The following is a 24,856-nucleotide window of genomic DNA, read 5'->3' as shown; positions in this document are numbered from 1 at the left end:
CTCACTATCACAAATAGATCATCTAGACAAAAAAATCAACAACAAAATACTAGGACTGAACCAAGCTTTTGAACAAATGGACTTAATAGATGTCGACAGTGTTCCACCCCACAAAATCAGAATATACCTTCTTTTACGCTGCACATGGATCATTCTCCAAAATAGACCACATAGTAGCCCACAGAACATGTTTACTTTTTTTTTGGTACCGGGGATTGAACTCGGGTCCTTGCGCTTACAAGGCAGGCCACCGAACCGCTGAGCTAAATCCCCGGCCCCAGAACATTTGTTTAAATAAATGTAAAGGAATAGAAGTCATCCCACGTATATTATCAGACCATAATGCAATTAAGCTGGATATCAATTGCATAAGAAACTGTAAGGACTTCATAAACACATGGAAATTGAGCAACACTCTCCTGAACAATCAATGGGTCACAGAGGAAATTAATGAAGAAATTAGTCAGTTTTTACAAATAAATGATAATGCTAATACACCATACAGGAAACTATGGGACACAATGAAAACAGTTCTACATGGAAAATTCATAGCAGTGAATGCCCACACCCCACACTAGGAAAACAGAGTGAGCTCAAACAACCTAATGATGAATCTTAGGCTCCTAGAAAAAGAAGAGCAAGAAAACCCAAAGCTTGTACAAGGGAAGAAATTATAAAAATCAGAGCAGAAATCAATGCAATGGAAACTAAGAGAATGATACAAAAAAAAAAAATCAATGAATCGAAGAGTTGGTTTTTTGAAAGAATAAATAAAATCCATAAACCTTTAGCCAACCTTGTCAAAAAAAGGAAAGAAAAGGCCAGATCAATGCAATAAGGAATGAAAAAGGTGAAGTCACAACAGGTCCAGCAGAAATCCAAAGGCTCATCAATACCTACTTCAAGAACCTATATGCTAATAAAATGGAAAACACAAGAAATGGACAGATTTCTTGATAGACATTACCAAAGCTGAACAAAGAAGATTAAAAAAAAATTCTAAACACCCCAATTACAATCAGTGAAATTGAAAATGTAATTAGAAGTTTACCAATTAAGAAAAGCTCAGGTCCTGATGGCTTCACTGCTGAATTTTACAAGTCATTTAGACAACTCTCAGCTGCCTGGGAGACTAAGGCAGGAGAATTTCAAGTTCAAGGCCAGCATGGGCAATTTGGTGAGATCGTGTTGCAAAATAAAATTTCAGCCAGCCATGATGGCTCACACCTGTAATCCCAGCACTTGGGAGGCTAAGGCAGGAGGATCATGAGTTCGAGGCCAGTCTGAGTTACAAGGTGAGTTCAAGATCAGCCTGGACAACATAGCAAGACTGTCGCCAAAAAACAAAACAAACAAAAAAACAGTAAAAACACTAATAATGAAATTTTGAAAAATGTCTGGGGATAATAGCTCAACAGTAGAGAACTCAATGCTAGACCTCTTGCCTAGCACACAAAAGGCCCTAGGTTTGATCCCCAGTACAGGGGGGAAAGAAGAGCCAGTGTTCTGTCATTTGAGAGTAAATAACCATAAATTAGAAGTTACGTACAAAGATCTGATTAGATAAATGAAAAACCTCCATTTTAGTTAAGATTAATCCATAAAGGGTCTACTAAATATCGGAAGGCTGTATCAGGGAAATTAATTCCAGAGCTCAGAGACATTAACACTGTCATTTTAGGGTGACTTCTGAGATGCATGCACAGATTTAGTTATTCGTCTGGCAAGTCTTCCATATAACAATGACATGGTAAAGGATCTACAAAGGTGAAATGGTGCCAGGGATTTAGCTCAATGGTTCCACTGCCCGCTTCACAAGCACAAGGACCTGAGTTCAATCCCCGGTACCAAAAAAAAAAAAAAAAAAAAAAGCAGACATGTGTGTGTGTGTGTCAAAATCCAAGTCTTGGTCTCTAAAATTGTTTACAATAGTATCTGCCTTTGTTTTTAACTCTCACAACTGGGAATATACAGGGACAATGTAGGAGGCTCAATAAGACCTTGCTATATTTGAGTTTTCCTCACAAGGAAAAGAGGCAAGCATGCATGTGGTTAAGCACCAAGGAAAGAAGACAAACTTTGGCCCTCACACAGCTCATCACCAAGCATGGGGGAAAATAATTGGGCTACAAAACAACCATCATTGTAACAGATGCACTGCTGAATTCTACAAGACATTTAAAGAAGAACTACTGCCAATGTTCTTTAAACTTTTCAATGAAATTAAAAGAGAAGCAATACTTCCAAATTCATTCCTGGAAGCAAGTAGTACTTTGATTCCAAAACCAGGGAAAGACCTGACCAAAAAAGAGAACTATAGGCCAATCTCCTTAATGAACATAGATGCAAACATCCTCGATAAGATACTGGCAAACAGAATACAGAGGGTCATCAAGAAGATCATACACACTGACAAAGTCAGATTTATTCCAGGGATGCAAGGATGGTTCTACATACATAAATCAATAAATGTAATACACTATATTAACAGAGTCAAAGACAAAAACCATATGATCACCTCAATAGATGCAGAAAAAGCATTTGACAAAATTCAACACCCAATCATGATAAATATACTACAGAAAATTGGAATAGATGGTCTTTGTCTCCACTTGATAAAGGCTATCTATGAACAACCAACAGTCAACATCATACTAAATGGTTAAAAACTGAAACCCTAAAATCAGGAACGAGACAAGGATGTCCACTGTCACCACTCCTCTTCAATATAGTTTTGGAAACATTAGCTACAGCAATTAGACAAGAGAAAGAAATAAAAGCAATAAAGATAGGAAAGGAAGTGAAACTCATTATTTGCTGATGATATGATACTCTACATTGAAGACCCAAAGAACTCCGCCAAAAGATTTCTAGACTTGATTGACAGACACAGTAGAGTAGCTAGATAAAACATAAAATACTCAAAAATCAATAGCATTTTTGTACACAAATAACAGCCTCACTGAGGCAAATAGGGAAACAATCCCTTTCACCATAGCATCCAAAAAAATGAAATATCTAGGATTCAATCTAACAAAGGAGACAAAAGATCTCTACACTGAAAACTACAGCACTCTGGAAAAAAGAGACTGAAGAGGATATAAGAAAATGAAAAAACTACCCTTGTTCCTTGGTAGGAAGAATTAATATAGTGGCAATGGACATACTTCTAAAACTGCTATACAGATTCAATGCAATCCCTACTGAAAATCCAACAGTTTATTTCTTAGAACTAGAGAAAACAATGCAAAAATTCATTTGGAATCAGAGAGACCCAGAATAACAAAAGCCATTCTAGGCAACAGACACAAGGCAGGGGGTATCACAATCCCCAACTTGAAACTATACTATAAAGCCACTGTGATAAAAACAGCATGGTACTAGCAAAGAAAAAGACCTGGGGATCAGTGGAATAGATTGGAAGATACAGAAATAAGTCCAGACCGCTGGGCGTGGTGGTGCACGCCTGTAATCCCAGCACTGGGGAGGCTGAGGCAAGAGAATCGCTGTGAGTTCAAGACCAGCCTGGGCTACACAGTGAGTTCCAGGTCAGTCTCAACTATATACTGAGACCCTGTCTCAAAAAACCAAAAAGAAAAAAAAAAAAGAGAGATAGAGAAAAGAAATAACTCCAGATGTACTCAGCTACCTCATCTTTGACAAAGAAGCCAACCATCCTCAGTGGAGGAAAGACAGCCTCTTCAATAAGTTGTTTTGGAAAAACTGAATTTCAACCTGCCAAAGATTAAAACTAGACCCTTATCTTTCACTATGCACTAAACTAAAATTCAAGATCTAAATAGTTTCCCCCCCCCTTTTTTTTTTGGTACTGGAGATCGAACTCAGATCCTTTTTCTTGAGAGGCAGGAGGCTGAACCACTGAGCTAAATCCCTGGCCTTCAAAGTTCTAAATATTAAAACAGAAACATTAAACGTGCTGGAAGGTAAGTTAGAAGTCTCAAAGACATTAGCATAGGGAAAAACTTTATGAACAAATCCTCAGTAGCACGGAAACCAGCACAAAGTGTCAACCACTGGGATCTCATCTTATTAAAAAGCTTCTGCACTGCAAAAGAAACTACCAACAGAACTAAGAGAAAACCTACAATGTGGGGAAAAATTTTTACCAGCTTGCTCCTCAGACAAACGACTATTAAAAAAATTAGACCTCCCAAGTATAAAGAAATGGGCATGTGAAATGAACAGACATTTTTCAGACAAAGAAATAAAAGCAGCAAATAAATATATGAAAACATGTTCAACATCACTGGTCATTTGAGAGATGCAGATGAAAACAACACTGAGATTCCACCTCACCCCAGAAAGAATGGCTGCTATCAAGAAGTCAACCAATAACAAAATGCTGGAGGGTTGTGAGGAGAAAGGAATATTTCTCCATTGTTGGTGGGAGTGCAGACTGGTGCAACCACTGTGGTAATCAATACGGAGATAAACAACTAGGATTAGAAGTTCCATTTGACCCAGCCATCCCTCTGCTGGGTATCTTTCCAAAAGAATTAGAAGAATCATACCACAGTGATATATGCGTACCCATGTTTATAGCAGCACCGTTTATAATAGCTAAAACTTGGAAACAGCCCAACTGCCCATCACCTGGTGACTAGATAAAGAAGATGTGGTTTTTCTATCCAATGGAGTACTATTCAGCCATAAAGAATGAGAAAATACAGTCATTCATAGGAAAATGGATGCATATTGAGGCCACACTCATAAGTAAAATAAGATACGTGTAAATACTGAAAAGTTTCTCTGGTGTGAAAAACTAAAGTGTAAATAAGATTCAAATTGTATAACTGATAATGTGAAATAGAAAACAAAGGGCTAAATGTATAGGAGAAGTGGGAAGGGTAGGGGAAAGGAAATAAGAGAAAAGAAAAAATATGATAAAAGGAAAAAATGGAAACAAAGTCTCTGTAAATAGGGAGGGTGGAGGGAGAGAAGGGAGAGCAGGGGTATGGGGAAAAAATGAGAACCAAGATCCGTCATGTAAAGGTATAAGATCCCAATGGTGAATTTAACTGTACTGCATACTTAAACAGTACCAATAAACACAATAAAGGAATGTATATTTTTTATTACAGAGAAAAGGTAATTAAAATCTTGTATTGAGAATCTAATTCTGTTAATTTTTGCCTTTTTAAAGGTATGACTATGTATAGATAATATGTATGACAACATACATATATATATACACATATACATATATTCAACTGAATAACCAGTCTACCCTCCTGCCTCCCCTCCTCCCTTCCCTTCATAGATAATATGACTGTCTATATATTTGTTCGATGACTTATTTATACACCCCAGACTGATTAACTAACCTACTTTTTCCCCTCCCTCCTTCCTTCCTTTTACTCTTTTTGGGGTACTGGGGATTCAACCCAGGGCCTTCATATGAGCTCCATTTTCAGCCTTTTAAACATTTTTATTTTGAGAAAGGGTTTTGTCAAGTTTAAGTATCCCAGGCTGGCTTTCAACTTTAATCCTCCTCCCTCAGCCTTCTGAGTAGTAGGTAGGATTACAGCTGAGTTCCACTGCACCTGGTGTGCCTATATAGTTTTAGGTTATATTGTTAGATGTACACAATCTATCTTTTTCGTTGTCAAAAACTGATCTTTATTTGTTGTAGCAGTTTCTGTGGATCCAAGGAGTTAAGAGTCTATTGTGGGGGTTTAGCTCAGTGGTATCGCACCTGCCTCAGAAGTGCAAGGTCCCGAGTTTGATCCCTGGTACTGAAAAAACAAAAAATTAAGAGTTTATGAGGGCATCTACTGTGAGTCTCGACATATACACATTTAAAATTACTATCTTTTTGGGAAATGAAACATTCAACTGCAATGTTTTTATTTTTGTACCGGGGATCAAACTCTGGACCTTGTGCTTGCGAGGCAGGCAGCAGAACCACTGAGTTAAATCCCCGATCTGTTTGTAATGCTTTTTGACTTTCTAGTATTAGTATTCTTTCTAGTATTGGTATAATTATACTAGTTATCTTTTAATTAGTAACTATATGGCATCTCTCTTCCTTCTCACAATCTTTCTGTGTAACTATATTCTCTACAGTCTACTTTAAATCAGCCTCAGAATCACTGTCTTTGTTGCCTTTCTTGTGTGTGGCAGGACAACAAACCCAGGGTACTGCATGTACTAGTCAAGTGCTCTACCACTGAGCAGCCCAGCCCTAAATCATTCTTTTCATATAGAGTATTCAATCTCAGTTACGCTTAGTATATTTACATGTTTTTCTTTTTTAAAATTTATTTTTAACTAATACATAGCAGTTGCACATATTAATGGGGTAGCATGTAATATTCAACACGTGCATATACTGCAAAATGTTTAAATCAGTTAAACATATTTATCTCCTGAGATACTTACCTTCTTTTCATGACAAAAACTTCCATACTCCTTCCTCCCAGCTTTGAGATGTCCAGTCATTGTGCTACCTACACAGTGCAACAGTATGCCAGAGCTTCTGGCTCCTTGCTGTAGTACAAACCCAATGTGTCCCCATCTTCCCTTCCTAGCACCCCTGCTCTCTCGTAACCGCTGCTTGCTCTGTTTATGAGACCATATATGCGTGAGATCATGCAGTGCTCATCCTGCTGTACCCAACTTAGGCACACACCACTTTTTCTTTGTATTATTCATATATCTGAATTAATTATTCTGTCCCATCAGTTCAATATTTGTGTCCTTGATTTCTTTTTAAATTATCTCTTCTGTTTCTACTAATCTACCACCAAATGACATCCTAGCCTACATATGGCTACTAAACAACTACAATATGGCTAGTACAACTTGGAATCGAAAAAAAAATTTTTTTTTTGGTACCAGGGATAGAACTCAGGGCCTTGCACTTTGAGACAGGTGGCAGCACCACTGCTAAATCCCCAGCCCTTTTAATTAAATTTGAATAGCCACCATGCCTGGTCCTGAGTTAAATTTTTAAGAATTTAGGGTTAAATTTCCCAAGCTATCACCTTATTCATATCAAGAATTGGATCTACATCAAGGGCTAGGGATTTAGCTCAGTGGCACCTATCTGGCAAGCACAAGGTTCTGAGTTCAATTCCCAGTATCCAAAAAAAAAAAAAAAAAAGTTGAATCTACATCAAATCTACTACATATCAGGTATAGTTCTCAATACTGAGATATAACTTTCCAGTCCTCATATACTCTAGGGGGAGATGGCAGTAAAGTAAAGGCAGAAATAATAACTACCGTTAATACTAAATGGTAAAGAAAATCAAGTAAGATCATGGGAAAGAAAATAGGGAAAGGAAAGAAACTAATTTCAACAAGATGGTCATGGAGTCCTCACAAGACATTTGATCTAAAGCCTGAAAAACAAAGAACCAAAAATGTGAAAAACCAAAAATGAGAATGTTAGGACAAGAGAACAGTTTTCCAGAGTGGGCAACCAACACAAGACAAGAATGAGTGAGACACATGGAGAGAGAAAGGCTTCTGGTGTTGCTGGAAAGCAGGGAGAGGGCTGAGAAGTGCACGAGGGAAGCTGCACAGACAGGCAGAGTCCAGACCTGCAGCATACCATAAAATCCAAGTAAGACTTTATATCTTATTAGTCACAATAGAAGCTTTACTGGAAATAAAAAGGAAGGGGCTATTTTGCAAACACTACTCTGAATACCAAGACAATTCAACAGCAAAAGAACAATCTTTTCAACAAATGTTATTGTGACTCTCCTGTGAAACCATATACATCCAAGACATAACCCAGAGTGGATCATATTCCTAAATCTAAGCATTAAACTATAAAGATCTTAGAATAAAACACTGGTGTAAATCTTTTCAACTTTTGGTCAAGCAAAGCCTGACTCCAAAAGCGTCAAGAAACAAAAGAAAAAAAGACAGAATGAGATGTTATCAAAATTAAAAACTTGTGCTACTAGAGATGTCATAAAGAAAATGAAAACGCAACACACAGAGTAGGATAAAACATTTACAAATTATATAGCCTTTTCTTTTGGAGACAGGATCTCACTATGCAGTTCAGGTCAGCCTTGAACTCACTATGTAGCCCAGGCTGGCCTGGAGCTCACAGAGATCCTCCTGCCTTGGTCTCAGTGCTAGGATTACAGGTGTGTGCCAATGTGCCTGGCTCCAAATTATGGATCTAAAGGCCAGGGATGTAGTTCAGTGGTTCTGCCACCTGCCTTGCAAGTGGAAGGACCTGAGTTTGATCCCTGGTACCAAAAAACAAAAACAAATTATGGATCTGATAAAAGACTTATATGAACAATACACTAACAACTTGTGGAACTCAATAACGAAAAGGCTAATAACCCAATTAAAAACAGGAGAAGGGACACAGGTGGGATGTACACTTCTAATCGTAGCTACTGAGGCAGGATGATCACAAATTTGCAGCAAGACTGGGCAATTTAGTGAGACCCTGTCTCAAAATAAACGTTTTTGTTTTTGTTTTTTGTTTTTTGAGGCAGGGTCTCTCTCTGTAGCTCAGGCTGACCCTGAACCTGAACTCACTAGGTAGCCCAGGCTGGCTTTCAACTCACTGCAATCTTCCTGCCCCAGCCTCCCAAGTGCTGGCATTACAGGCAGGCATGTGCTATCAAAATAAACTTTTTTTTTTTTTGAGACAGGGTCTCACTATGTAGTTGAGACTGACCTGAAACTCACGAACTCAGGGAGATCCTCCTGCCTCAGCCTCCTGAGTGCTGGGATTACAGGCGTGCACCACCATGGAATTGTCTCTTTCCACTTTTCTAATCCATTATCCACTCTATGGGAAGAGGCACGCCTTGGTGTCTTGGAGCAACTGGAATTCCTATTCTTGCTATCAGTGAGACCTGGCCACCATGCAGAGATCAGAGAATGGAATCTGAGAAGGTGCTGCTCTCCTTCCTCCTTGCTGGCTACAGCTCCTGGTGCAGCTCCACACTCTAGCAGCTGGTCTTGCTGGGTTCCACTAACTACTCACTTGCCTTGTCTCTTCAGAGTTAAGAGCAGCAGTAGTTCTGGCTATCACTAACTATGGGATCCTTCACCATCCCTTCCTTCTTTCCCTTTATAAATAAAGCCTCTTCTTTAAACTTCCATTAATAATCTTTGAATGTGTCATCTAGTTCAGGCCAGGGCCCTAGGTTTCTGCCAACAGGCAAAATCTGTAATGCTAGACTAGGAAACACCCAAGGCACACTGTGTGTTTAGAAATGTACAGGCAGAGAGGTGCGGATTTGGGAGTGATTCAAATGCTATGTAGTAGTCAGGTATGATGGTCTTCACCTGTAATCTCTAGCACTCTGGAAGGTTAAAGTAGGATTGTAAATTGGAGCCCAGCCTGAGTAATTTAGCAACTTAGAAAGACCATGTCTCAAAATAAAAATAAAAAGGGCTGGGGATGTAGCTTACTGTGAAGGCACCAGGTCTCATGCCCAATATAAAACAAAAAACAAACAAGCTGAACACTGAAGGCTAAACGAGTTCTAGAGCTGGCAACCTTTGTGCACACACCAATTCCAAGAAGGCAACATGCCTTCAGGCATACAGAAGCTTCCCATGTGGAACTCTCCCGATTCTTAGTTAATCATAGCCTGTTATCTTTTTCCTATGATAAACTGCAATGGAGAGTATAAGAGGCTTCACTGGGTTCTGGGAGATTTCTAAGCGCATTATTAAAGGTAGTTTTAGGAAGCTTCTGAACTGGCAGTTGATGTGCAGAGTGAGTGTGATTTCCTGCGCAGTCTTCATCTAACTTTCTAGTTGTATCCTAACTCCTTGCAGTTGGGGTCAGAAAGCTTGGGCAGACTTGGGAGACTGAAGACTGCCCTTAACTTCATGGTTTGGCTAATTCCAGGTCAAAGAACACAAAGAATGAGTAAGTGTAAATTTAGCTTAATTTGTTAAACTAGTATACGTTCTTGCATTCGTGTTTATTTAACTTAAATCTTCTTACTCACCTGAGGATCCACCAGCCACCCGTGATACAGAGGAATGTCGAGCAGGTCAAACACTACACATTCTGGTGTGTACTCAAACACCCGGACGCCAGTAAACTTCACGTTCACATCCAGGCCTGTTTGCAGTTTGTGCAGAATCGCCATAGCATCACTCATATTCTGAAGATAAAGGGGGAAGGGTCAGCTCAGGAAATCAAAATAGAAGCAACCAAAGCCGCCAGGTGTGGTGGCACAATCCTGCAGTCCCAGAACCTCAGGAAGCTGAGGTGGAGGATGGTTTGAGCCTGAGAGCTTAAACTGTTATCCAATTTATTCACCTCTTCAACAGATTTTTATCATTAAGAATCTACAATGTGCCAAGCACCCATCTGAGTTCCAGAGATATAATAGTGAATAAAACAAAGTCTTTGTTCTTACATAACTGGGAGAAACCTGTAAATGTATAAGTAAGTATTAAGAAAACATGAAGTATTAAGAAAAACAGCAGAATGAAGTTGCATAGAGTGGCAGAGATGTAGGACTAAGAACTCTGAAGCCGAAAGTTTCTAATGCCAAAGAGAAAGGCCTCCCACTTCTGGGTGTAAATCCAAAAAAATAACAGAGGGAAAGGTCTTGAAAAGTTACCTGTACAATGGTATTCATTACATGATGCACAATAGTCAAGAAGCGGCTATCCAGGCATGCCTGCAATACCAGCGCTCAGAGGCTGAGGCAGACAGACTGGATTACAAGTTTAAGATCAGCTGGATCTACACGGTAAAATCCTGATGGGGGTGGGGACGGAAGTGGAAGTGGTCCAAATGCCCACTGACATATGACTACGCAAAGCAAATGTATGCACATACAGTAGAATATTATTCGGCATTAAAACAGAGAAATCTAATTTTAATATATGTGCTGCTGAATCGAGCACAAAAAAGAGAAATTCTATTGCATGCTACAATATGAACTTTGATGATGGAACACTAAATGAAATACGCTAGTCACAGAAGCACAAATACATCATGCTTCTCATTTTATGGGTTATCCAGAGCAGTCAAAATCACAAAAACAAAGTAGAAAGTGGTAGTGTCCATGGGCTTGAGAGGAATAAGGGAAAAGTCGTTTGATGGGTATAAGATTTTATTTTACAACATGAAGAAGTTCTAGAGCTCTGCTAAATGACACCGTGAATATAGTTAACACTAGGAAATGGCACAATTAAAGTTGATTAAGAAAGCTAGGTGCATGTCTATAATCCCAGGACTCTGGAAAGCTGAGACAGGAGGACTGCAAGGGAGCCTAGCCTGGACAGCTTAGTGAGATTCTATCCCAAAATAAAAAAATAAAAAGGGTCTGGAGACATAACTCATTATGAAGGCTCCAGGTTCAATCTCCAGTACATAACAAAACAGATTAAGCAGCCAGATATGGAAGCACATGCCTGTCATCCTAGGTACTTGGCAGCCTGCAACAGGAGGATCACAGATTTTAGGCCAGCCTGGAAAATTTAGCAAGACTCTGTCTCCAAATAAAAAATAAAAGGGCTGGGCACAGAGTTCATGGTAAAGTGCTCTTGTCTTCAATCTCCAGTACCGGGGAAAAAAATTAGTAGTAAATTATTTCACATTATGTGATTTTTACAATTTAAAAAATAGAAATGAGCTATCAAGCCATGAAAAACATGCAGGAAACTAAGAGAACTAAAGCTGCACGCTGTACAATTCCAGAAAAAATAAAGAAAGGTGAGTGTTTACCAGGGATTAGGGAGGGGTAGGGATAAATAGGCCAAGCACATGGGATCTGGGGAGCAGTGAAATTACTAAGTGTGATGTGGTCCATACCTGTCATGATACATTTATCTGTAGGATGTACAACAGCAAGAATGAACCCTAAGGCAAACTATGGACTATGTATGACAATGATGTGTCAGTGGAGGCTGGTGCATTTGGGGCATCTCCCAACTGATGTGGAATATTAATAGCTGGGGAGGATGTAACTGTGGGGAGAACAGGCACACAGAATTCTCTGCTCCTTCCACGCTTGACTTTGCAGTGAATTCACTGACCCTAGAACAGCTGAAGAAAGAAAGAAGGAAAGAAGGAAGGGAGGGAGGAAGGGAGGGAGGGAGGAGCCGGGGATTTAACTCAGAGGTTCTGCTGCCTACCTAGTAAGCACAAGGACCAAAGTTGGATCCCTGGTATCAAAAAAAAAAAAAAGAGAGAAGGAAGGAAGGGAGAGGGTAGGGGGGAGGGAGGGACAAAGAAAGAGAAGAGATCACTTTTCCCCTGGACAATGATTTCTTCCACTAGAAGTTAATTTCTTGAATAAAGGAACTTAAAGAAGACGAAGCTCTGCTTACTTTCTCCCAGCTCCAATAATTTTGGGCCTTGTGATACTCGTATTAGAGAGCAGGATCTTTAAAGAATATGCCAAGAAATGTGGACACATCACAACTATAGCCCAGCAAAATTTGTCCTAATTATGTACCAGAACATCACTTCCTCAGCTTTCTCCTAGATACAACTTGCAGGTTGGTAATACAGCTAAGTAACAGAGAGCATGCCTAGTATGTGCAGGAAGCACCTGGATTCAAATCAGTACCACAAAAAAACCCCTGAAAAATATAATTTAACAAACTCATCTGAAAGTTAGTTTTCAAGACAAATACTAAGTTATCATTCAATACAGATCTGTAGAATGGTAGCTACTCATATACTCATATATATTATTATCCTATATAGCGTATTATCCTATTCAGCATTAGTATTCATAGAAAACAGGAATTCAGGAAGTTTGGCTTTGCTGGGTGTGGTGGCAAATGCCTATAAAATCCCAGTACTCGGGAGATTGAGGCAGGAGGACTGTCATCAGTTCCAGTTCAAGGCCAGCCTGGATTATAGAGCAAGACCTTGTTTCAAAAAAAAATGTTTGGGGACTAGAGATTTAGCTCAGTGGTTCCGCTGCCTGCCTTGCAAGTGCAAGGACCCAAGCTTAATCCCCAGTGCCAAAAAAAAAAAAAAAAAAAAAAAAAAAAAAAAGGTTTGGCCTGTGAGCCCAACTGCCTGTGAGTTAAGAATGTTCTTTACATTTGCAAAGGGCTGCTAAAAAAAAAAAGCAACAGAGACTAATTACATGTGACTTGCAAAGACTAAAATATTTACTATTAAGTCCTTTCTAGAAAAAGTTTAGCAGGGTGTGGTGGCCCAGCTCTTAAGGGAGGGTGCAGCAGGATCAATTGCTGCCTGAGTTCTAGACCAGCCTGGGCTACACAGTGAATTCAAGGCCAGTATGGAGTACATAGCAAGACCCTGTCTCAAGTCCCTTTTTCCTCCCAGAGGAAAACCTTTTTAAACCACTCACAGAGAAAATATACACATTCATTAACACAACACTTATTTATTTTATTTTAACGTAATAAAAATTGTATTTATTACCTGTTCGTAATTTAAACGCTGAATTTCTGAAATTTCTTTTGGCTTCGCATCAAGCATATAATCGCCTGTAAAAAAAAAATTGTGAAATTGCCTTTTTAAATATTATTTTTTTCTGCTTGTAATTAAGTTTTTAAACACTGTAGCAACAGGTGACAGAAAACTGACCCCTCAAATCTGCCCAGAAAAATCAATGTTAACTGTTTACTGATATCGGCTCATGCACACTATAATACTTTTGAATTCTATCTTTCATTTTACAGTATATGTGAACATCTTCTATGTCACTACATATAAAGCTCCCAAAGCTTATACCAACTTATAATGCTATTACAAATACAACTGTCATCCTAATTACCTCCCAACAATGGTATTATCATTATTCTAAAAGTATGTAACTCCCAAAAGTCAAAATGTTTTTGCTTTTAAAAAACGGGCAGCTGGGCGTGGTGGCGCACACCTGTAATCCCAGCACTCTGGAGGATCACTGTGAGTTCAAGACCAGCCTGGGCTACATAGGGAGTTCCAGGTCAGTTTCAACTACATAGTGAGACCCTGTCTCAAAACACCAAAACCCTCCCCCACAAAAAAAAACCCCAAAACTGGTAATTTATCCAGGGTTCTGGGAGGCTGAGACAGGAGGTCTGTGAGTTAAGAGCCCAGCCTAGGCAACTTAGCAAGAAAAACCCTGTCACAAAACAAAAGATAAAAAGGGCTGGGGATATAGCTCACTTAAATAGAGCACCCTAGGTTCAGTCCCAAGGTCTGAAGAAAGAAAAACCTGATTTTGGGGTGGGTTTTAACACAGGGTCTTCCACTGTAGTTTAGACTGGTCTTAAACTCACTATGTAGCCCAGCCTGGCCTCAAACTCACAGTGATCCTCCTGCCTCAGCCTCCAGAGTGCTGGGATTACAGGTGTGCACCACCATGCCCCACTCTATCATTCATTCTTTTTTTTTTTTTGGTATCAAACTTGGTATCATTCATCTCTTTATTCCTTGTATATTGTTCTTTCATCCTCTCCTCACCCTTAGTCAGACGACTGGGCATCCCCTGATAACTGGTCAGGGATCACCTGACACACTAAACTAATTAAGAAAGGATAAAAAAGAAAGTCTATTTGGACATTTCTAGATATTCACAGTCATCTATCCATAAGTATAAGGCCCACGGACAAGGAGTGAAGATTAAATAATATGAATCACATAAAGAAAAGGCATTTCCAAAGCTGCAATCCCAATTCACTAAGCCTATATCTTACAAATAAAATCAGATGGTTTGAATGATAGAAACAAGATTTCCTATTTGGTAATAGAATGAATATATAAATTCTTAGTTTAACACATTGTTTCCATCATCAAGAAGATTCTTCCAGGCATGGTACTATTTGCCTGTAATTCCAGTACTGTGGGAGGCTGAAGCAGAAGAATCCCAAATTTGAGCCCAGTCTGCTGGGCAATTAACCAAGACCCTGTCTCAAAATTAAAAGAAAAAAATTTAAAAAGGACTAGGGATGTGCTTAGTGCCAAGGCCCTGGGTTCAATTCCCAGTATAGAAAAAACAATGTTTTTGCCATGAAAAACACTGCAAATGAATTAAACAATGTATTTACTAATTAATGTAAATATAAATGTTTTACAGCCTGGAGTAGGTTACTACCCCACTGCAGACCAATAATTAATATTTCATAAATTGGCATAGTCCATGAAACAAACTTTTGAGAGCACTGCCCCAAATCACTTTTTCATTTTTTATTTATTTTATGGTGCTGGAGATCAAACCCAGGGCCTGTACAAGGGAGGCAAGCACTCAACGACTGAGTTACATCCTCAGCTCTCCACTTTCACCTTCAATTCAAGTCCACTTAATATTTTTAAATACCAGCCACATGCAATGTCAGAGTGTCTGTGTCTTCTCCCTTTTTGTGGTCTACAGGAATTAATATGCACCTTGTTTTCTGGACATATCCAGTCTCCTTATTTATATTATAGAATTTCATTGCTGCTTAGGAGAAGGATATAACACCCAAGAACACTAACATTCTTATAAACACGTTAAATTAACAAAATATCACTTCAGAGGAGAGACAGGATAATACATCAGCTTTTTTGTTTATCTTGAAAGAAATATAAAATCACTCACGCTTCAACACTAACCTAAGTATTCCATCAGCTGTTCAGCAGTTATGATTTCCATCATTGGTGGAAGTTTCACCTGAAAAAGAAAGTATTATGTCTATAAAATCCAATGTGTCAGATGACTCAAGTTATTTTTTGAAGTCAGAAACCTAAGTATTCATATATGTTTATATATATATCTACTACATGTAAGTACTATACATGCACATTAACATTTAAGAATATCAGGGTGATAAAAGATATACAGATATTGAGAAATCTATTTTCAAAGTCAAGTGCTGTATCTTTCACCAGTCATCATTGTCATCAGGCACCAGTGTCCTGCATGACAGACAATTTGGTTGAAGAGCAGGAGCAGGAACAAGTACCAAACATGGTAGATATTCCATTATTTTAGTCCACTCTGGCCATTTAATTATTAAATGTGTTAAAATGGATACAGTATTAAAGCACTACCACACAATGAATTCACCTATATGATTCCTATTTATAATGTAAAGCTTAAAAACTGGTGCAGGCATACTGTCACACGCCTGTGATTCCTGCCACCTGGGAGGCTGAGGCAGGGAATTATAAGTTTGAGGCCACCCTGAGCAACTTAGCTGGGATACAGCTTAGAGAAAGATCACTCCTGGGTTCAGTCCCTAATAGTGTGCACACATGCACACATGCACACACACACTCACACACACAAAATGCCTGACAAAATTAAATTATATACTGTTAAGAGCTACACACATGTAATAAAAGTATAAAGAAGAATAGGAAATAGATATTATGAAAATTAGGATATGACTACCCACAGGGGAAAGGGAGGGTGTTATATTTGGAAAAGGGTACGCAAGATGTACCTGAGATGCTGTCAATGCTCTGTTTCTTTCTTCTCTTTTTTCATTACTGGAGATTGAACCCAGGGTCTTCCCACCAAGCTAAATCCACAGCCATTTGTATGTTTTATTTTGAGACAGGGTCTCACTAAATTGCCCAGGCTGGTCTTGAACTTGTGATCTTCTTGTCTCAGCTTCCCAGAGTGCTGGAATTACACTTGTGCACCACCACACCTTGCTCTGATACAATTTTAAAGTTGGGGAAATACTTGAGATATAAAACTAAGGTTTTTTGTTTTTTTATAGGGTCTCACTATGTAGTTCAGGCTGACCTTGAACTCCCTGTGTAGCCCAGGCTGGCCTCAAACACTTGGCATTCCTGCCTCAGCCTCCTGAGTGCCGGGATTACAAGTGTGCACTACCATGCCTGGCTAGGTTTTAAAAAAACTGCTCAGAGTTAACTAACAGGGTCATAATATGAATTGAACTCAACACCAAACCCAATTACCTTTTCCATTATAACAGTATTTATAGGTTTCTGATACAGCTGCTTAAATACTGCATGGTTTCTCTTATATAAGAAACCCAAAATACAAATAAAGAGCAAAATAAAAGATATCCAGGGCCAGGTATTTAGCTCAGTGGCACCATGCTTGCCTCCCAAACTCAAGGTCCTGAGTGTGATCCTCAGTAACAACCATGAAGAAAAGATATCCAAAAGGACAGCTCTTTCTCAAAAGGGAAGGGGATCAGAAGCGGGGAAGGGAAGGGAAAGAGATGAAAAGGAATTAGGATGTATCAGTGTCCATGCACCAAGCCCCCTATAAGGAATATAAACATTATGTACTATAAATATGTACTTATAAAAAATTAATTTTCAAAAACCAGTACTTAGAAATTTATGAAAAAAAAGCAAAACACTCATTCAATAAAATATTGTATAAAATATCACTTGAGGATTCGGGGTGCAGCTCTGTGATACTATAGGCCCTAGGTTTGATCCCCTGCAGAGCAAATAAATAAATAAATAAAAATCTGAAATATTTTAAAGACAGCATTTAAAGACAGTAAACAGTGGAGAATGATAGGAAAAGAGTAAAGGTTTTTATTCTAAATCTCAGGAGACTAAAAGTTATTATCCATTGAATATAAAAATTATGGAATTGGCAACTGAAGATAAGTTTATAGAAAAAATGGCATCCACTTTGGAACTGCAGTGTTTTGTTTGATACTCAAATAGCAAGCTGAGCTAGAACTCAGGTGATAATTTGCTTTGTTTTGTTTTGAGGCAAGGTCTGGGTGTGACCTCTTAATCCTCCAGCCTCAGACTCCCAGAGTCCTAAGATTATAGTAGGCACGTGCTACCACACCTGGCCAGAGATAACATTTTTAATTCATACTATTTGAGTCTTGTACTCAGTGTATTTTTTTCATTACAGTTGGCTTTCCATATGCACAGGTTCCACATCTGTAGATTCAATCAATCAAATCAGAAAATATCAGGGGGGAAATGGCATTTGTACTGAACATGTACAAGCTTTTTTTCTTGTTATTCTTCTTTAAACAATCCAGTGTAACAACTATTTACATAACATTTACAATGTATTAGGTATTACAAGGAATCTAGAGCGAATGCAAAATATACAGGAAGCTGTGCACAGGTTATATGCAAATACTGTGCCAATGGCAAAATGGACCAGCTAAATAATTTTATTTATTTATTTATTGATTGATTGATTGATTGGTACCGGAGATGGAACTCGGGACCTTGTGCTTGTGAGGCAAGCAGCAGAACCACTAAGCTAAATCCCCGGCCCTCTTATTTCTTTTTTGTTGTTTTTGGTATCAGGGACTGAACTCAGGACCTTTGCACTTATGAGCCAGGTGCAGTGCCACTGAGCTAAATTTTTGATCCCAATTTCTCATTTCAAATTTTACTACTTTTGAATACACAGTACAGATATATGTACACTAATGTGTTCAGCAATGAATATATATATCATTCATGCTGTTAGTTGAAACTGCAAAGAAATTATTTCTTTTGAGAATATTAGAAGTATTATTAATGGGAATCAAAGAGAAGAAATGTAGCCTTTCCCCCTTTTTTCATAGAACTCAAAAATTCGAGGATCCTCTCAATATGCCTTTAATTCTGGATCCATCAAACAAAATTTATCTATTAGTAGCTATTATGCATCATGCTTTATATTTTAGTTTCTCATATATATTATTTATTATTAAGAATAATTACTGTACTTAAAAACAGTACAGTTCAGTAGGGTACAGTGGTGTATACCTGTAATCCCAGCTACTCAGGAGGCTAAGGCAAGCTCAAGGCCAGCCTGGAGAACATAACAAGAGCCTGTCTCAAAATACAAAAGGGCTAGGGTTATGGCTCAGTGGTAAGCTTGAGAAGCCCTAGGTTCAATCCCCAGTACTACAGGAAAAAATTTGAATAATTAACTATTATTATTCCAAGCCTAAGACTGTTGATACCACCTGTACCCAAATATCTTCACCTGGGCCTCAACAGACAAGGTAGGGAGAGAGGAGTGTTGCTCATATCAAAGGCAGAGAAGAAAGTGAACATATCTATTGCTGACAGGAGGGCATCCATGCACGACAGTATCACTACTGCATTATCAGACACTCCCATACATTTTCTCTCACAACCAGATACACCACCAGTTCCAATGCTTGGGAGAGTGGGAATGAAAGCCCCAGAAATGTTCCTTAAATCTTCTGTGTAAACAAAATCTACCAATGTGTGAAGTCTTTAATCTCATCTTACAATATCTATATTTAAAGCAGAGTAGGCAGAGACTAAGATTAAAACTCCAGTTTACCAATTTGTTTTTTCTCTGTATAATAAACACACTTGAAAAACCTCAAAAGGCTTTTAATGGTTACTTTAGGAAAAGGAACATGAAAAAATTAGTGTGACTGCAATGTTCCTATAACTCAGGGTTAAAAAAACAAACAAACAAAAAAAAACAAATCTTAGTGAGAAGCAAAAAGTATCTGCCAAAAAGACATAAGAAATTGATCAATAACCCCAGCATTTGGGGAGGCTGAGCTAGGAACTGTGAGTTCTTGGCCAGCCTGGATTATAAGGCAAGACCAGCTCAAGAGGGGAAAAAAAACCATGTTAGCCCTTTAATAAATAATCTGGCAAATATTGTATTTTTCAGTTTATAGTATGTTTTGATTTAGTTTATGGTGGCTTTTTTGTTTTTGATGTGCATATAAGAATGTATTTTTCTTTTCTTTTGTTTTTAAATTTTAAGCTGTTTAAACATTTTACAGAATCCAACCTATCAATCCTCATCTTACAGTTTCTAGACTGATGAGTGAAAAAACCAGTCTAACACAAAAGATCTTGCTTCAGGATCTTGGCATTCTTCCTTTGACCTACAGCAAGAGATAGCCTCAGCTCCTAATAAGCAAAGAAAGAAAACAAACTGGGCATGTTCGTGCACACCTATAATCCTAGCAGTCTGAAAAGCTGATGCAGGAGGATTCCACGTTTCAGCCCATGCTGGCCAGTTCAGCAACTTATCAACAATTTACTGACTCTCTCAAAATAAAAAATAAAGCTGTGGATTTAGCTCAGTGGCACTGTGCCTGACTGGCAAAAGCACAGGTCCTAAATTTGATTCCCTGTACCAAAATAAATAAATAAAAAGCCTGGGGACATAGCTCAGAGAAAAAGCCCTAAATCCAATCCTTAGCACTACAAAAAGAATATGGAGAAAAGAACGTCCTACCAAAAGGTTTCAGGAGGCTATATATTTCCAGCATTCCTAATTAGAACACTACATTCATTCTTCTAATGCCAACACACTGATTAGATACTACAATATTTTATGTCCTCTGTCACAATGGACATTTTGGTTCCGTGTAAGTTTTTTTATATGTATATTATCTTGGTCTCAGAATCTGAAACATTCTTTCCCCGCACCCAAAAAGCAAAAGTGTAGCAAAGTAGTGACTTCTTAAATACTTTTGTATAGCTACAATATTAAGGCAGAAACTCTTAAATGCTTAGTGATACTCAAAAGTGACATAACCAACCAAACTGCCCAGTGCTCATCAATGTAAAGCTTTAGCATCAGAAACTAAAATTTATATTTTATATACCTTCTGATTTGTCAACTATGTTTTTCTTCCCAGTAGTGAGAATTGAGCCCAGGGTCTTCCCACTGAGCTACAATCCCAGACCTTTTTTATTTTTCATTTTGAGACAAGGTTTCACTAAATTGTTCAGGGTAGACTGGAACTTGTAATCTTCCTGCCTCAGTCTCCCAGAGTGCTGGGATTTCAGTGGCCTGTCACACCAGGTCAACTTGTTGATTGTTTTGTTTTATTTTTTGAGACAGGGTCTTGCTTTGTAATTCAGGCTGGTCTTGAACTCACTGTGCAGCGTAGGCTGGCTTAGAACTCAGGGCAATCTCCCTGCCTCAGCTTCCTGAGTGCTGGGAGTATAGGTGTGTATCACTACACCTACTTGTTGACTTATAAACATACTTAAATAGCCTCAAATACAATTTACAAAAAATTACAAAAAGTACTAAATATAGGGTTTTAGTGCTGCCCCCCATGTTAGCTCAGGCCCTGTTAAAATACTCATTCTATAAACCTGGTCATATTTCTCAGGTATTGTGGGCTCCTAAAGTCCTATAACTCTACTTGGGATTTTTATCCGGAATACTGTGGACTGAGCAATAAACAAAACACAATGGGGGTTGGGAGAGGCGAGAACCAAAAAAATGTATGCACACTTCAGGAAAAGAAAAATAGTATGATTCTTAACAGATGGTGTTACCCTCATACGGGGGACCCTAGAGGATGTCGTATATCACAGAAAACCCACTACACTGCCTGCCCCTAGAGAAGAAACTGAAAATGCCTGTGTAGCCATCTCAATGACCAAGGTTACCCAAGCAGCAGTTCTCTGTACTAATAAATGTCCGGAGGCTAAAAGCCACCACTTTGAGCACTTCTTATAATTGAGGCCAAAGGTAACTTGTATTAATCTCATGAAGTCTCTATAAACTTATTGAACAGATCAGGAATTATAATCTGTAGGACTGAACGAATAGTTAAAACTCAGTACTTACCCCACCTGATAACTGTAACTGTCTCTGTGATCTAGATCACTGCACTTTGTCTCTCTCATCACTCGATTCCTCTCATCTTATTTCTCATGACTTCATTCTTCTCCAAAGGAGGTGGCCAGCCAGTTCACCTGCAACTCTGATTTTACTGAGTCTCCACAAATCAACCTTAGAAAAGGCCAGGCCAAGTTAGCACCAATCAGCCATTCTTCCTGCTACCATTTCCTGGTATAAGAGAACTGTGAGGTGTGGGTCTGGGGTGATATATTGTACTAAAACCATTTAAAAGACTATTTCAGCTACCCATTGCTAATAACAGGAGTCTTTCTGTTTTGTCTCAAATTCCTAGGCATAATCTCCAGAGATTAAGAATTCTCTAACACGCAATGTAGTTAGTTATCTCATTAAATCTATCCCCTTGAAGCTGGGCATAGCAGCACATGCCTGTAACCTTAGCACTTAGGAAGGCTGAGGCAGGAGGATCTCCAAAAGTTTGAGGCCAGCCTAGGCTACATCGTGAATTCAAGGTCAGCCTGAAGAACATAGTGAGGAGACTCTATCTCAAAAACAACAACAAAAATTCACTCCCTTGATACTTTCTCTTCTGATGATTTCAGTAATTATTCTGCAAAAATGGAAAATAATGAGGGCTCAATTTCCACTTGTCTATCTTACTATGACTGTCTCTGTAGTTTCTTTGTTCCATTCCTTCAGAAAATGAGATTGTTCTTTCTTGTGAAGAAAACTGTCACACCTATTCTGAGTATTCTAGATTATCCTGACTTTTCAGCAACCTTGTTGCCATACTTGTCTTTTGGCAAAATCTTTCCTATTCAATCTGCTCCTTGATGCTGTTGCATTTGACAATGGTTAACTAATCAATTTTTAAAATTAGTCTCTCTCCCTGACTTGCATGACATTGTTCTACTTCTACTTTTTATTCCATTCCACATTTCAAATTGTGCTATGCTGGTTTCATTTTTACTTTCTTGCTCAAAAGATTCTTCCACCTTTACTCCTTCTTCTGTCTACTGGAGAATGGGGTGAACAACAGAGTGGGGAAAGAGGCAATGGGATAGGCAAAATGTTTTTGTTGGCAATTTGTAATTCTTCAGCAACGTTGGAACAGAAAAAGGCTAGAACTATACCTTACTACTCACTATGGAGAATTAATTTAGTTTTTTCATTATTGTTCTTACATCTTTATAATAATCCCCCAATTTAATTTTTCTCTATAATTTTGATCTCTTTCCTAAGACCTAATCTATGTTTCTTCGCAACTTGACACAACTAAACTTTGGCATTAAATTTCCTATCTAAAATGATTATATTTACATCCACCATCCTATCAATCATTAATGATTACTTTAAAAAAAATTTTTTTTTTTTTTTTTTTTTGTTACCAGGGATCAAACTTGGGTCCTTGTGCTCACAAGGCAGACGGCAGCACCACTGAACTAAATACCCAGCCCCCCCATTTTTTTTCTTTTTAAGACAGCATCTTATGTAGCCCAGACAGACCTTCAACTCACAGCAATTGTCCTGCCTCAGCCTCCCAAGTGCTGGGTGGGATTACTGGCATGTGATCCTACTCCCAGCCATTAATGATTAATAGTAACTGATTTTTGTGGGCATTAAAGCTAGAGGAAGCCATGAGTGCCCACTTGAAATCCCAGTACTCTGAAAGGCTGAGGCAGGACTGCAAGACTGATCTGAGCCTCAGTAATGTAGCAAGACCCTGTCTCAAAAATTAAAAAAAAAATTTTTCATTACCAGGTATCGAACTCAGGACTTTGTGCTTGTGAGGCAGGCACAGTGTCACTGAACTAAATCCCCAGCCCAAACATTTCTTTAAAAAAGGCTGGAGATGCAGTGTAACTCAGTTCTGGATTCAATCCCCAGTACTACAAACTTATGAGGCAGAAAAAAGGGTGAGAACCACAGACTGACAAAATAAACTTCAAAATTCATTAGTATAACTGCTCATTCAGTCTAATCAAAACCATCAATTTTATTTCCCGTTATTCTCATTTTCTTTCCTTCTTCCTCTATATTTCAGCCAAAATTGGAGGTCCCAAATAGAACAAACCCTTTTCTGCTTCAGCATCTCTGAATATACCCCGACCCAGAAGGCCTTCTCTCACTCATCTGCAGACCTGGCTCACAGGTCCTATGAAAGCTTCTGCTGGTACTTCTCATCCCCAATTACCCTTCTCCCTGTACTTCCATAGCACATTACAGCATCTCACACTGCTCTGCAATTAGTTGATAATGTCTGCCTCCTCACTATAATGTGAGCTACGTTTAGGGCAGATTCACACTGTGCTCACCTGTGCATTCCTAGTCCCCTACAGACAGACAGACAACCCCAACATGTGACCATGCTAGTCAAATCTGTCAGGATCAGTTCAATGCTCATCTATCCTGAAGCACAGTGGGCACAGGGTACTTCCTCCTTCCTCCAAAGTTTTACAGTATGGACATTAAGAAGACAGAAAAGCCTGAAGGAAACTAAGTCATTCCTTCCTACAAAAGAAACTGGGGTCTCTGGCTAATAGAATCAAATATAATTCGCTGTTTAAGGGCCTCCATCATTGTTTTTTATTGTTCTCTATATGAACTGACTGCTTGTCATCTAATAAACACACATAAACATAGACAAAAATATTCATTCTATTTTCATTACTTTAGTTTATACTCCTCTCCCTCAGGAATTAAAATTTCCCTGTTATTCTAAATTCTTTTTCTTAAAAGCTTGCTTCAAGACCCACAAATTCCATAAAACTTTCTGGGACTATGCCAGAACAAAGAAAAATTTCCCCTTTTAGGTATCTAATGCATTTCCATTCACTTTATGTAACCTAGTATTATTTATTATTCTTTAATAATGTCAAGGAAATCAGTACAGCAATCCCAAACATCATGATACCTCTTCAAGAGCAGACACCTGTTTCCACTCCAAAAATCTGAGACCATTATACAGATAATAGTAATGTCTCTAATCCTACTTTTTGCTTAAAATGCGGGGGCAGTGTCCATCTTTTTTTTTGCCCTTGCTAGCAACAGGAAGACATGTAATAAATAGCATTTTCTTATTGATTTTGTTCCTAACTGCTCAGAATAAGCAAGCTATTTTCCCCTACAGAACATTTAATCTATAGATACAATTATCAGTTTCAAAATAAGATAGATGCTGTGGGACACACCTTCTTGGCATTCCAAAATTGAAAATTTAAATAAGGCATGCCAGGCGTGGTGGCGCACACCTGTAATCCCAGCACTCGGGAGCTGAGGCAGGATTGCTGTGAGTTCCAGACCAGCCTGGGCTACATACTGAGTTCCAGGTCAGTCTCAACTACATAGTGAGACCATGTCTCAAAAAAAAAAAAAAA

At 38.6% G+C, this 24,856-nt stretch overlaps 1 protein-coding gene across 1 annotated transcript in view; it reads right to left on the bottom strand.

The window, feature by feature from the left end:
• Mindy2 (MINDY lysine 48 deubiquitinase 2) overlaps positions 1–24,856 on the bottom strand; it is a 50,535-nt gene that overhangs the window by 23,275 nt on the left and 2,404 nt on the right. The window contains exons 3-5 of the mRNA XM_019210148.1: positions 15,539–15,596; positions 13,385–13,449; positions 9,969–10,127 (exon numbers count right to left, since the gene is read on the bottom strand). Coding sequence (XP_019065693.1) covers positions 9,969–10,127; positions 13,385–13,449; positions 15,539–15,596 — 282 coding nt within the window. The remainder of the gene's footprint in view (positions 1–9,968; positions 10,128–13,384; positions 13,450–15,538; positions 15,597–24,856) is intronic.

This window comes from Fukomys damarensis, unplaced genomic scaffold, assembly GCF_012274545.1.
Source record: "Fukomys damarensis isolate Sample0158 unplaced genomic scaffold, DMR_v1.0_HiC HiC_scaffold_25, whole genome shotgun sequence".
Classification (NCBI taxonomy): domain Eukaryota; kingdom Metazoa; phylum Chordata; class Mammalia; order Rodentia; family Bathyergidae; genus Fukomys; species Fukomys damarensis.
This window is presented reverse-complemented; position numbering and strand designations above follow the sequence as displayed.